General features: G+C 41.7%; 1 protein-coding gene across 1 annotated transcript in view; it reads left to right on the forward strand.

Annotated features, from left to right (window-relative positions):
• The first annotated feature begins 2,385 nt into the window (after window positions 1-2,385).
• The window catches only part of LPIN1 (lipin 1), an 80,430-nt gene continuing 69,550 nt past the window's right edge, over window positions 2,386-13,265 (forward strand). The window contains exon 1 of the mRNA XM_083858490.1: window positions 2,386-2,525. Coding sequence (XP_083714616.1) covers window positions 2,469-2,525 — 57 coding nt within the window. The 5' untranslated portion in view covers window positions 2,386-2,468. The remainder of the gene's footprint in view (window positions 2,526-13,265) is intronic.

Raw genomic sequence — 13,265 nt, forward strand, 5'->3', positions numbered from 1 at the left:
ATGCAGCATATTACAGCGATTTAAATGCTATTTCTGATGGATTGCTATACTTACCCATCACAGCTTGAAAGAAAATTTATCAGAAGAAATGGGTGGAACAGTGGAAAATTACCCCGACAAACAGTGGTTCCTATCTTTTAAATTTGGTGAATAGACCTTTCAGCAGGGGCAGGAATGCCATTGAAATTCATTAGGTGTGGCATTTCCCTGTTTATCTGAAATAAGAAGAATTGTATTGAATTTCCTTCCCCAAAATTGTTCCAGAAAGCAAATATGATTTGTCAGATAGCTAATAAATGGGTTTCTGTGCTTACAGTCTTAACATTTGGTGTGCCACAGAAATGAGTAACTTGAGCATCTTGGTAACTTAAGTGCTGTGCTGTTTTTTCTTGGAAGAGTTCCTCTACAACTTGAGGGTGACTTGGCTATTCGGCCACTTCAGAGTCAGAGTTTCTAATGTCAAGTGTGAAAGACTCTAAGCAAGCATCATTTTTTCTAAAGGTCAGGTCTCATCCAGATGCCTCCCACGTCAGTGTCCTGTGATCCTAAGGCACCCATCAGGTGGAAAGTCAGTCCATCAGGGACTGGCTGCAGGGTTGCAGGAGCAGGAGCAAGTCAGGGCCAGCAGCAGGAGGCTGTGTGACAGTGCTGGAGGCATGCTGAGGGAGCCCAGCAGAATCCCACAGCCCAGTGAGCAACTGGAGCGAGCAACTGGAGTGAGCTCAGAGCGGGCTGCCTGCATCTAAGCTTGCCCTGTGATGCAAACTGGCACTTCCTTTGCTGTGTCAGGCATTCAGAGCAGTTTGGCAGATGTGCTAAGTTTTGTTTGATACACAGGAATAACACTCATTCCCAATACTCTCAAAGCTTAAAGGCAACTCCATGCAGCAGTGAATTTAACTCTCAGCTGGAATGCCACAGATCTTGAGACCCCAGAATAAATTCTTTTAGGAAAGTATTTCAGACTTTAAGTAGTCCTGCATGTATTTTGGGGTAAGAAGGGTGACAGAAGCAAGCACAGCTGATGCTGCTGTTGAAAACAACACACTGTCCAGCCATGGCCTGTGATACCCTAATCCTCCAGCTGACAATGCCTGGTGGGCTGCCAGCTGTCACAGAGGGCTGTCACTTTCTAGTCCCCTCTATCTTTACGTGCTGCCTACTTAGTGACACTCACAGTGGTGGGAGACCACATAGTGGCAATGAGCTATTCCTCTACTCTGTCTTATTTCCAGAGTTTTTCCATCAATTGATTATTTTGCTACTCACTGAATTTGTGTACAGCCTAGGGTTAAATATGAAGCATAGCTGGGTATATTTGTTCATTTGATAACTGTTATCTGCTCATAGTTAATGCTAGGACTCTCCTGTAGTGGGGTGCTATAAATAGCCTATTTCATTACATAACAGTGGAAAGATTTAGAAGCCTTTGCCCAAACTCAGACGCATAACAGAAGGGTTCAGGGGTTTTGATAGCAACTTTATTTTACCATAAAATAAGCTCCTTATTTTACCAGCTGCTGCAGCTGGCTGCCTTATGAGCAGAGGGATGATAAAGAACAAAATCCAAGCCACAGGTTGTGAATGTGAAAGTGTGTCATAGCTGTGAGCTGGTGGTCAGTTTGAACACAAAACCTCAGGCTCTATCTTAGTGGCAAGGGTGCCATTCCTGCCAGCTGCTAGAAGTGACTTCAAGATGATGGACCCAGCTGTCCCCTCACACAGAGCCAGAACTCTCAAAAGATTCAGGACAAGTTTATCTGGTAAATAAATAGTGTGTGATCTGTATGGATCTATGTGGATTCTACATACTGGTACCAAACTAGGTACAAACAGAAGACCAAAAGGAAAAAATGGAAACAAAAATGATTATTTTTCAAATATTATTGCACAGAGGAACAGCAAAGCTGTGCTGCCTTATCACTCATACGGTTACAGTTGTGGAGTTGTGCAGTTGTGCAGCTGTGCAGAAAGGCAGACTTAAATTTTGGCATTAAAAGCCTGTCTTGAAAAAGAAATTGAACTATTAAAATCCACACAAAATATGCTTAATGATGGTACTAAAATATTGGCAGTAAAAATTCCTTGTATTCTGTTCCTCGAATCTATAACTCAGTTAACTGTCTGACCATAAAATCTTATATGAATGTTAAGATATCAACTGGAAGTGAATTTGTGTTTTCCAGGCTCTAATTTTTCACTGAACCTTTTGACTGAACTAGAGCACTTGAGGAGTTAGTTGCAAGGAAAGTGTGCTCTGGTTTACTGAGCTCAGGTTTCTTGCTCTGACTCTGCTTCCAAGAACTTCGGCAGGTAAAATTAGCAAGAACATGATCACTGGGAAATTATATTCTCTGGAGCTTTGTTGTCTACAGCTAAAATCTGAAGGCAGTGTTTTTGTATATGGCAGAAACCAACAGTGGCTTTAGTGGTGTATGTGAAGAACAGGGAAAAACTACCAGCTCAGGATGTCGTCTGAGGAGGAAGATCATCCAGAGACCCCCATTGGCTCCCCTTGGTCTTGGGTAAGAGACTGTGCCCTAAAGTGGCATAAATAACACTAAAAGCTTTAGAAAAAAGTAACAAAGCTGTGCTGTGTGACCTTCAATAGCACTGAATATCAGCAGCATTTTAGTCTCTTGTTGAAATCTGTGTTTCATCAATGGTTTGGTTGTCCCTTCTAGCTCAGCCTGTGGACTCCTAAAAAAAGAATTGAATGGGGAAAACCTTCTTTTGATTCTCCCATGTATGTCAGGAGAACAAGGAAACAAGGAAACCTCACTGATTCTGTACTGTCTGCTTTGCTGTCTTACTGGCTGTGCAAAGCTACACTGTTGAAAGGTAGCTTTAAAGTATAATGAAGGGAAAAGGATGTAAAGAACAGTGTTAATGTTTACTCTGGAGGTCTCCTTTAAAAAAAAAATTCAGTGAAATACAGAAATGTCTTGCCATTTTTTTCTCAGTAAGACTGAAGGTGCCTTAATAAAATCCAATCTGCACTGATGCCCCCCTAATAGGAGCTGCATGGTCCTGTGTTTTAGGGTCTGGTCTTGTGCCTAATGCTGCTGGAGAGGATATGGGTCAGTACAGGTTTCTTGCAGAAAGACAGAGGATGAATTCCCTCTGAAGGGACTTTGGGTAGAAATAGGAACAGCTCTACTGATTTGCCTGGCAATTTGCTAAGTTTCAGGAAAAGGCAGGATGGGTTAGAGGCAAGGCTTTCAATTACATCTTAAAAAGCATTAAAGTGGTTAAAAGCAATTATATGCTTTGAAATTAACATTTATTGTTTCATATATGGTTTTCATATCTTTTTTATAGACACACACATCTATAATTTTTCAGGGAATGACAATATTTGCAATGGTTTCTAAATGTGGTCAGGCATGAATGCGTGTGATATGTCAAGAACTGATATGTCCTGCAGGTACCCAAGGAATTATCTCAGACTTTTGCATTTTGAAGGTAAAATGCATAGAATAAATTGGTTTAGCTGAAGATAGGAACATGGATTTAAAGTAGTCTCATCTTTGGAGGAACATGCAAGGAGGGTGAAAATGAGCACCAGTTGTTCTCACCATCAGGACACACATTTCCTGGTGTTTGTGTGTTGGTAGATCTCTGTTTTTGACAGATAGGAAGACAGTTTATAGGTGTTGATTTCTAAATTAAACATTACGTGGCAACTTTCTATTTCCACTGAAAATTCCCTACAGACTGAGCAGAATGGAGGCTGGGTGGGGAGAGATGGGATTTGGGATTTATTAGTTCACTGATGGTTGGAGCACTAAGGAACATCGAGACTATATTCAATATAAATCAAACTGAGAAGGAACAAAGAATTCAGGGATTTTATTTTTTTCTTTAAACTTCAAATGTCATTGAACTCCTGACTTTCACCTTTATTAAAAATTAAGATATCCTACACAACATTTTAACTATTGCATTTGTATGTTGTGCACTTTAGCTTTAGTTTCCTTCTAAGAATTTCCACCACATATAAGTCTCTTAAATTGCCAAGGAAAGTCATGGATCCTGCTTCTCCTTTGAACAATGTCTTGCAATGAATGTATAAGTTTCATTACAAGTAAAATAAACAGTGTTTTTCAACATATATAGAATATCAGATTTCTGATAGAAATAGATATGCTAAACATCATTTGAAACTGTTGCTATTGGCCTTTAGGAACTGCTGATTCTGGGCTTCTGCTGGGGGCATCAGAAAAGAAGAATCACTTACTTCTATAGATTAACTGAAGTGGTTCTGCCTATCACTATGTTGTAGAGTACAGAGAAAATTTTGGTCTGTGGAGAGGATGACGGCATACATATATTTGAGAATATTAAAAGCTCATCACAGAGAGCTCCTCAATAAAAAGATTGCAAATAAAAACATATGAGCCACAGGCTTTGAAAAGCAGTGATTAAAAACTTAGAGATTAAAATGCTTCCAGAAGCAAAATTTTGTTTTTGTAAGCATTTAGACTTTAAACTTCCTCTGATTGATCATGATGTTGCAAGAGAACCAAACAATACGACGTCACACAGACATTTGCTTTCCATGGGATTATGAATAAGATTGTACACATATGTCCTTTACAGAGGAGGAATAAAAAATAACAAATAAATTAAACATCATTGTGAGAAGCTGATATATGATATCATATATCACATATATCATATCACATATATGTGGGGATGATGGTCAAAACTGGGTCTGTCAAAACATAGCAGACATCAAGGAGAAGTGTGCAAACTCCTGCATCAAGTACAAAATTCCTATACTGTCCTAGGTGAAATTCAGGTTTTATTTGCTAGTGTTTCCAATTCTTTGGTAGCTGTTTTCTAAGATCACTGCTCAAGATCTTTATATTCAGAAGAATTTCTACAACTTTCACCTTTACCTCAAGGAATGTTTGTAAAAATACTCCCTGAGCCACTTGCACTGGGTACCCAAATTAAACAGCCACATTTGAAAATTGTAACCTTGACTTTCCTCCTCCACAAATAATTTTTTAAGTTCATTTAACCTGAATCTTTTGTTGTGTTTTGAGATCCTTTGGGAGAAGCCTTCCAGAAATGCAATACCAGCTGCACTGCTGTCTGCTGCCAGGGCTGCTGCTGCAGCTGCAGCTGCCGTGGGACAGGGACTGGTTGGCTGCTCAGGGCACGTTTCCATCCTGCTCTTCCCTGCCCAAAACACTGCTCATGGCAAAGCACTGTCAGTGCTCTGGGGCTGCAGGCAGAGGGATTTACCAGATTCCAGTGTGGGCGGCTATTTAAGAAGCATCAATTTCTTTGGAAATCTAAGAACTCACGTGTGGTTCAAAGTGTGAGGCTTTTCCTGCACTGAACAGCTGCCCTGGGTGAGTCGGCCAGAGCAGGGCCAGGGCTGCTCTCACCACACCAAAGCTGTGCCAGCCCAGAGCAGCCAGAGCCCATTTGCCGGGGCCCTGCACTTACAGCAAGGGCAGCCACAGCGACAGCCAGTCCCACAGCAGGGCTGTTCCCAGCTGTCCCTGCACATGGCAATGCTCTGGGCTTGCTCCATCCCAAGCACCTCTGCTGGGGAAGGATCTCTCCCATGGGGCCTGATTCCTCCCTGCTGATCTGTACCACTTGGGGCACAGGGATCAATCATTGCCCCATGCACAGGGGCCACAGTGTCAGCTCTCCTGCTTTATTTTGGTGGCCTTTTTGCAGCCCTCTCCCGAGCAGACTCCAGACTTTTCAGGGGCAGGAGCATCTTTCCCCCACAGTGGCCTTACCCTGTCCAGCAGGTTGGCAGCAGCAGCCAGGGGAGCAGCTGCTGCCTCATTGCAGCACCTTGCTCACATTTTGGAGGGCTGACCCTTCAGAGTGTGGAGGATGTATTTTTGCAAGGGTAAATAAGCCTCAGTGGTATTCACTGCAGATCTGCTTTCCTTCAAGCACGTGTGCTGCCTTCTCATCTACTGAAAAACAAACAGTAAGTTGAAGCCAGGCCGTTCCCTGTGGTTCACTCTTTGGGGAGCTGACTGCAGACCAAGTCCTTTTGCATTTTATTTAGGGCAGGCTGTGGGAGGTCAGTGATCATTCCGTATCTGGAGATCATGTCTCAGAGAGCCTGCCCTGTCTTAATATAGATCTGAAAGTTCAGCTTGGTCCACGGGGCCGAAAGGCCGTGAGGGCCATGAGTGGCTGTCAGCTGCTTCACCCCCAGCTCCTGTCACCTCCACTGCCTTTGCACCATAATCTTAATTTGCATGATGAGTAATACTTTAATAACACTTATTTATCTTTTGCTGCCATAAATGCAAGCACAGTGTCAACCTCTCTGTTTCTGACTCTCCTACTCTTTGAAGTGTCTGTGACAGCTCAGTCTCACTTGGAGCAGGAGTTTGCACCTTGTCAAGGCCACAGCCCAAGGACTGGTCAGCCCAAGCTGAGCTTCAGCAACTGAGCAGCTGAACAAAACCTGCTGAGGTCTAGGCTGCAAGTGTGAAACATTCTGAAATGTGGAGCAGATAAGAAAAACCCAGCCCAAAGAGACAGAAAGCACAAAAACATCTTGAAGAACCAGAGCTGTCTTAAAACCTGAGATTTTTGAAAGCAGTGACACAGATTTGCTTCCTACTACCAGCTTTTAGATGTCTGCATTTAAAAACTTATCGAGCTGTTACCAGTCATGGCAAAGGTTAAAACTGTTTTCGATTTAAAGTCTCCTGTCTCTGGGAGGTAAGAAAAAGCTTCCTGAAAAGCAGCATAAGTCTGACACTTCCACTCCATCTTCCCAAAGAGCTTCTGTTCCAAATCAATGAGCAGATAAGGACTGGGCTGTCATCAACTGAGCGTTTTCCACTGACATCACCCAGGGAGCCATGAGGCCATGGATGCCACAACAGGGAGTGCACAAAAAGGGACCATGGTTTTGGCCCCTTAGAATGTGTCCCCTCTGTTTTTAATGGACACAACCTAGGGAGATCATTGAAAAGCCTGCATGGCAATATAGTCCAGAAAATACAGAACAGTCTTCTACTTTGCTTGAAATTATATGTTTGGAGTGGGGAATATGTTAAGGAAATGGGACCAAGTGAGCTTGGTGATCTCATTGCTTTTACAGAGGTAGAAATAATTTAGAAATTGCAAATGGAGCTGCATATGGTGAAGGCTAGAGACAGGCATAGGAGTGAGCATGGGAGGAGAAAGCAAAGCCATGCTTGCCTGTGGAGAAAAGGAGCAATGAGAAGAGAAAGACAAGTTTTACTCAAAGCCTCGTGCGTGGCCATCCTGTCAGGGTACACTCCCTCACACTGCCCATGTTCCCAGTTCAGATGCACTGTGTATTAGAACTGAGGTAAATGCCACTGGGGTTGCAGTTCCTGAAATGAGGAATAAAAGTGTCCCCAAGACCATATCCAAAATCAAATTTCTCTCTTTTGGTACAAGTAGACACACTCATAGGAAAATCAGCCACTAATTTTATGAGACTTTACCAGTTTAATATATATATATTAATGCAGAGAGGAAAAGAAGTTCCTGAAACTGTTTCCCCTTTAATCAATGATCTCTATTGTTCCAAATGGAGGTAGTTTCTGCTGTAACTTCACTACCATCCCTGAGTTCTTTACACCTGTGCTGCTGCCTGCCGGTGAAAGCTGACAGCAAAGGAGTGGCTTCACTCAGCTTTTCATAGCCTCTTTGTGTTCTTTCTTGTAGGGATGAATTCTGTGGGCTTCTGTGTGAGTTTTGTTTAGGTTCAGCTTCCCGTGACCCTGCCATTGTGCTCAGGGGCAGGAGGCAAAAGCCTGTTTATCCTTCCCTGTTTATACCATTTAGAAGTTACAGCTCTTTAAATCTTTAACAAGTACAAACTGTGATTTTTATCTTCACAGTCCCTGAGGAAGCTCATCATCAAAACCACAGACCACAGCACAAAAAGTCAATCATTAACTCAAACACAGCAGGTTCTGTATTACAAGCACTGTCACCAGGCAATGGAGACACGCCTGCTCACAATAAATTCTTCATCCTCCATTCAGAAAAGCCAAGAAGAAAATCTATGATGGAGGCATTTATGCATTTTGCATTTTTTCTTGTCCTCTTTTCCTTTTTTCCCCTTCTGTCCTCTGAATTTCAGAAAAGCCCTGGTCTGATCTTGGTAGTAACGCTGGTTTTGCAGCTTTGCAGGGAAATGCTCTGCTATAATGGATAAGCAAATTGCACTTTGCCCAACAAAAATGGGGATAAGGAATTGCATGGTTGCTCCCAAGCAAGGGAGGCCAGGAAGCAGCCCTCTTTCACGAAGGCCTAAGTCAACAAGGAAAAAAACTGCAAAAGGACAGACTGAACACTGGCAGCTGGTCTAGTAAATCTTTTTTTTTTTTTTAATTCAGGCCCCCTCTCCCCCTAAAGTGAACTGCATTAATCCTCTAAGGAAGACTGCTGAGAGGAGTAAATTTGCTGGATTATTCTAGAAATTAATCCAGTACACAGAGAATTGCTACTTTTCTTTGCTCCTTCAGTAAACTTGGAGCCTTTCCTTCAGGAAGTTGGAACCTTTGAATCAAGAATCAGGTATCTGATCCATGGATCAGGTGAATAGTTTAGCATATTCTTTTAAATGCAGAGCTAGCAATGTGTCTGCATAGCAACAGGCAAAAAATACTGTATTTTTCATTTTAACCCAATCTATAGTTGTTGTTTCACTTAATTGATTCATTAATGTTGTGTGATCCAGGCCAAAACAGTCACATTGCAAAAAATCTGTAATAAGGAAAAAAAATAATTAGTGAGAATAGATGTTTCATAAACGTTATTTCCTAGAATTTCCTCAAGCTCTTCTGGGCTACAAAATATCTTAAAATGAAATAAATATTTTCCAATGAATTTTCATTAGCAAGTGGCAAGCCCCATTTCTGCTCTCTCCTGCTTTTGCAGAAGTTGCATTGCTGCCAAAGGGCTTTTAAAGTGAGGGATTTTTAAATCAAAAGTGCCCTCCAGTGGTCCCACATATTATTTTTGGCTGACACCTGATATTTATCTTCTCAGAAATGAGGCCATCTGATATTTAACAGCTTGTACCAAGTAAAACCAATTAAATTGGATGCACTCTTTTAAAAAAAGGTCAGTTAATCTGGATGTATCCTTATACTGAGATATTTTGTATATCTGCAAACCAGTTTGAAAGTTTTCAATTTACTCACTTGAATTTCTTTCATCTCAGGAGTGCTTTTTCCTTGTGCTTTGTGCTGGGGTATTCTCTCTGCTCACCCTCTGCACGTGGTACAGCTTTGACTCTTAACACCATCTATATTGCAGTCTGCTACAGGATGGAGGTGACCTTTTAAAAGCAAACAATATATCATCAGGCAACTCAAGGGTAATTTTTACTTACACAAGAAATTATGAATTCAGCATAGCTTTGCTAATAAAATCATTAATTTTCCTTTAAAATCTGGAAATTATGATGGATTACCCTATCTTTTTCTAAGTATTTTAGGATCCCATGGTCTCATTTCTTGGATATTTTAAGGCAGAGAAGGATCAGGGAGAGGTATAAATCAAGGCTTTGTGGGATTTCCATCTCAGTAAATATCTCTGAGAAATCCCTAGAGTTCAAGGATTTTCTTTCATTACAATTTTCTGAGCCCTTCTACATTGTCAGTTTTACTTAGAGGCTTTTATGAGTCAAAAGCATCTGAAGGGCAGCATTCCTTCAGAGGGACACTTTGGAAATTCAATGGAAATACACTCTTTAATAATTAAATAATATGCAATAAATATTTTATTTGAAAACATTTTTGAAAAACAACAATTCCCTTATTCTGTTTTAGCCTTATTAAAAAAAACAACAAACAAAACAAACAAACCAAAAAACCCCAGATTAAACCCGTAGGAGAATTTCTCAATGGGTATTTAAATGCTCTTCATCTTTATTTCCTTAGCTAAATTGGATTCACTCTGTGAGTCCTGGTGCTTCTGTAAGGTCAGTGGAAATGCAACAGTCATTGCAAGTGAGCTAACTTAAAGCAATTACAGACATGACCTTTGGTAAAGAAACATTTGGGTGCTCCTAAATCCCTTCTCCTGGAAATTTGATGTTTTCTGTGTACTAGAGGCCAAAATTTGAATATAAGTCAAGGAAGACTTGACTCTCAGCTAAGACTGAGAAATGAGCTGTGGCTCTTGCCCTGGTCAGAGCAGTGCTGGCCTGAGACAGGATGACAAAGCTATTTTCCCCTCACACTGCTGGATGAGTTTCAATAACCCTCTGCAACTTTCTCAGCTGCTCCATCTGTTGAAAGTGGATTATGTTAATAACACCTTTTGCAATGTATTGTGACACCCATCAGGCTGTGCTGTGTGTGAGCAGGGTAATGAAGTTAATAAACAGAATAAAAACACAATAAAACCTTTCCCCCCTTCCATGCGAAAAATAACACCAAGTGAAAAGAATTTTAATGAAGATATTAATCCTGTTTTTCATCAAATTCCTCTCCTGCTTTCCTCAAGTAGCTGTATTAGATTTGTAAAGGACAAGCCCATGAAGATAGGCTCAGACCACAGCAACAACATGGGTGTATACAACCCATGATAGAAAGTTCATGTTTTCTTCAAAATTAATACACTTTCTCTCTTTTTTTCCCTCCTAGGATAGCAGGTTGTGGATAGTCAGGCCTTAATGGTATAACAGAACAAGAAGCTTCCTTTAACTCTTACTGATTTGACTAATTCACTAATTCTATCGTCCTCCCTTGGTAAGTGCTGCACAAATCTCAGTAGATCAGGAAACAGTACAGAAAAGAGAACTCTGCCAGGACCTGTGAAACAAAAAGAAGATGGATAGTAGAAGGAATGGCATTTTATCTTGGCATAACTCTGACAGACAAAAAGGTGGTTTATTAATAGTGGTTTGGCAGACATACTATACCAACACTTCATGACTGCAAGAAGACCAAAGCAGGTGTCTAATTTCCTGCAGGCAGCCTATGCCTAAGGGGTGGGAGGTTTTTGCAGCAGGAGTGGCAATGATCAAGTTTCCTCAGTTTTCTTGGCAGCTGGGTAGGAGAAGGAAGTTTCTGCAATGGATGCAGAACTATGAAAATGTTCTGGACTGAGAATTAAGCCTATGTTTACTGCTGGATTCAGATATTTGGTTTTTGCTTGGGCTGGGGAGGTTACTTGTAGCCTGTAAGCAGGAAAGGAAAGAAAAGCAGGACAGCCTGTGGGGATGGATCCAGGTTTGGGAACAGATGAGGGTTAACGGTGAGAGTGAAGCAGAGTTGGAGGGTGAGGGTTGACAGATCCAGGGGCATGGGGACACCAGCTGATGGGGAAAAGGTTTCCCTCCCTCCCACACAGCTCCCATGTAAGCTGTAGGCAAGAGCTGGGCTGCTTCCAGCCCAGCAGTGCTTTTCCTTAGCTTTTGGCAGGAGCTGGAAGGAGCCTTTGCCCTCCACTGAGGAGGGCTGCCAAACACCAGGGGCATCAGTGTCTAGCCCTTCCACACAGGGCATCTGGGGAAGAAACCTCAATCTCAGCCACTCTAGGGGTTCCCACAGGTTCCCTGGAGCTCCCACCTCCCATTTTCCTGTGGATTCATTTGATCTCCACCCACATTGGAGGAAAAAAAAGAACAAATAGGATGCTGCAGGTTTGTTACCTCACTTCGGTGGAAAGATAAGTTTTGTTTGAATCTACTGAAGGATTTATTTCTACAGTCCAAAGGCATCAATGCTGTTGGAGTAACTCAGTCCTTGGAGTTGTCTCTATCTCTCTACTCCCCATAGAGGGAAATGTGAGCTTACTTAGGCTTCCTCTAAGGTTTGGGAAGATGCTACTCACTAGGAATCTGCACAACATTTACCCATAGGAGAGGCAATTCCTCACTTTAACCAGCTTGTCTCAGTTCACAGCTATTGAACACTGGTCTTGATTGCTTGGCAACACCAGTAGTTTATTTTCTGCTTTGTAAATCCTCAGAAAAGCATTCCTGAAACCAGGCTGGAGCAGACTGTTACACTTGAGGCAGATGCTGCACTCAAAGTGCTTCATTTAAAATTTCACAGGGCTTCAAGTATCAACACCGTATTATGTAGAAGTCTTGCATACCTTTTCTGTATAGCAATCCTATGGGCTGCTCCCCACAGCTCTGGCTCTTTCTCTCTTCCTTCTGCAATTCCACACAGTTTGGTACCCAGCACAGCCACCTAACCCTGTCTATCCCTCTTACAATACCTTACCCTTTCAGTCCCTCAAACAACCCCCTGTCCCCTCCTCCTCACAGCACAGCCGGCAAACTCCAACCCACTCTCTACCAACTAACTCACTCTTATCACACCCAGCTGTGAGAGCAAGGCTGTTCCCACTCTTTGGTAATTAATACAGCTGCAATATATTGGAGGCAGGATTGCCTTTAGCACTATCTCTATCTGTCTTACCCCAGCAGACATACCTCCTGACTATTTGCTAGCCTTGTAGTAGCTGTGCAGCACGTTCCTGACCCTGCCATACACATCAAATAAACCCTTCAGCTCATCCTAGGTTGCCTACATTAACAATTACTTGTTCCTTATTATAGTAATAAAGTCAATGGCAAGTTCAGAGAGTGAAAGACCGCCTAGACTTTTGAATGCTAAGATTTGGGAAAACTTCACTTAAATTAATGAGGATTTCACAAAAGAGGTATCCTGTCACAACCTTTTCATTTTGTCCCTGTACAGCATGTGAAAAAGTGAATCCCAATTAAAGCTTCAAAGCACTGCTGAAGGCCAACAAACAGCAATATAGAATGTGGGTCTTAATGCATCTTCTTTTTCTTTATGAACTCTAGGATAATTCAATACTTTCTTTATAAACTCTGTGATAATTTAATGCTGCAACAAAGGAATATCTTTTGAGTGCTAAACTGATTTCCAGTGTGCATTTGCACTTGTTTTTACTTTTCCATTGACTATGAGAGCTTTGCTGAAGAGAAGTTGACTTTGATGGTAGCTGTATGCTCTAAGTGAGATACAAAAGCAAATCTATCCTGTGGGGAAAAGGGATGGAAATTTTAATGGGAAAAGAATAGCAGGCAGTTATGAAAATAATCCTTCCAAGACAGGTCAGAGGTACATTTAGAGAAAAAAAAGTTTGTAATTAAACACTCTAATGTCATGCCATGCTAATGAAGCTTAAATGGATCACATTCTAATGGTGCAACACTCTGTGAATTAGAAAGGGAATCCAGGTGTAACCGTCTTTCTTATGAATATTTAAGGTAAAAGGGGCAGCCCCAGGAT

The sequence above is a fragment of the Zosterops lateralis genome (assembly GCF_965231275.1).
Source record: "Zosterops lateralis genome assembly, chromosome: 3".
In the NCBI taxonomy this organism is placed as follows: Eukaryota; Metazoa; Chordata; class Aves; order Passeriformes; family Zosteropidae; genus Zosterops; species Zosterops lateralis.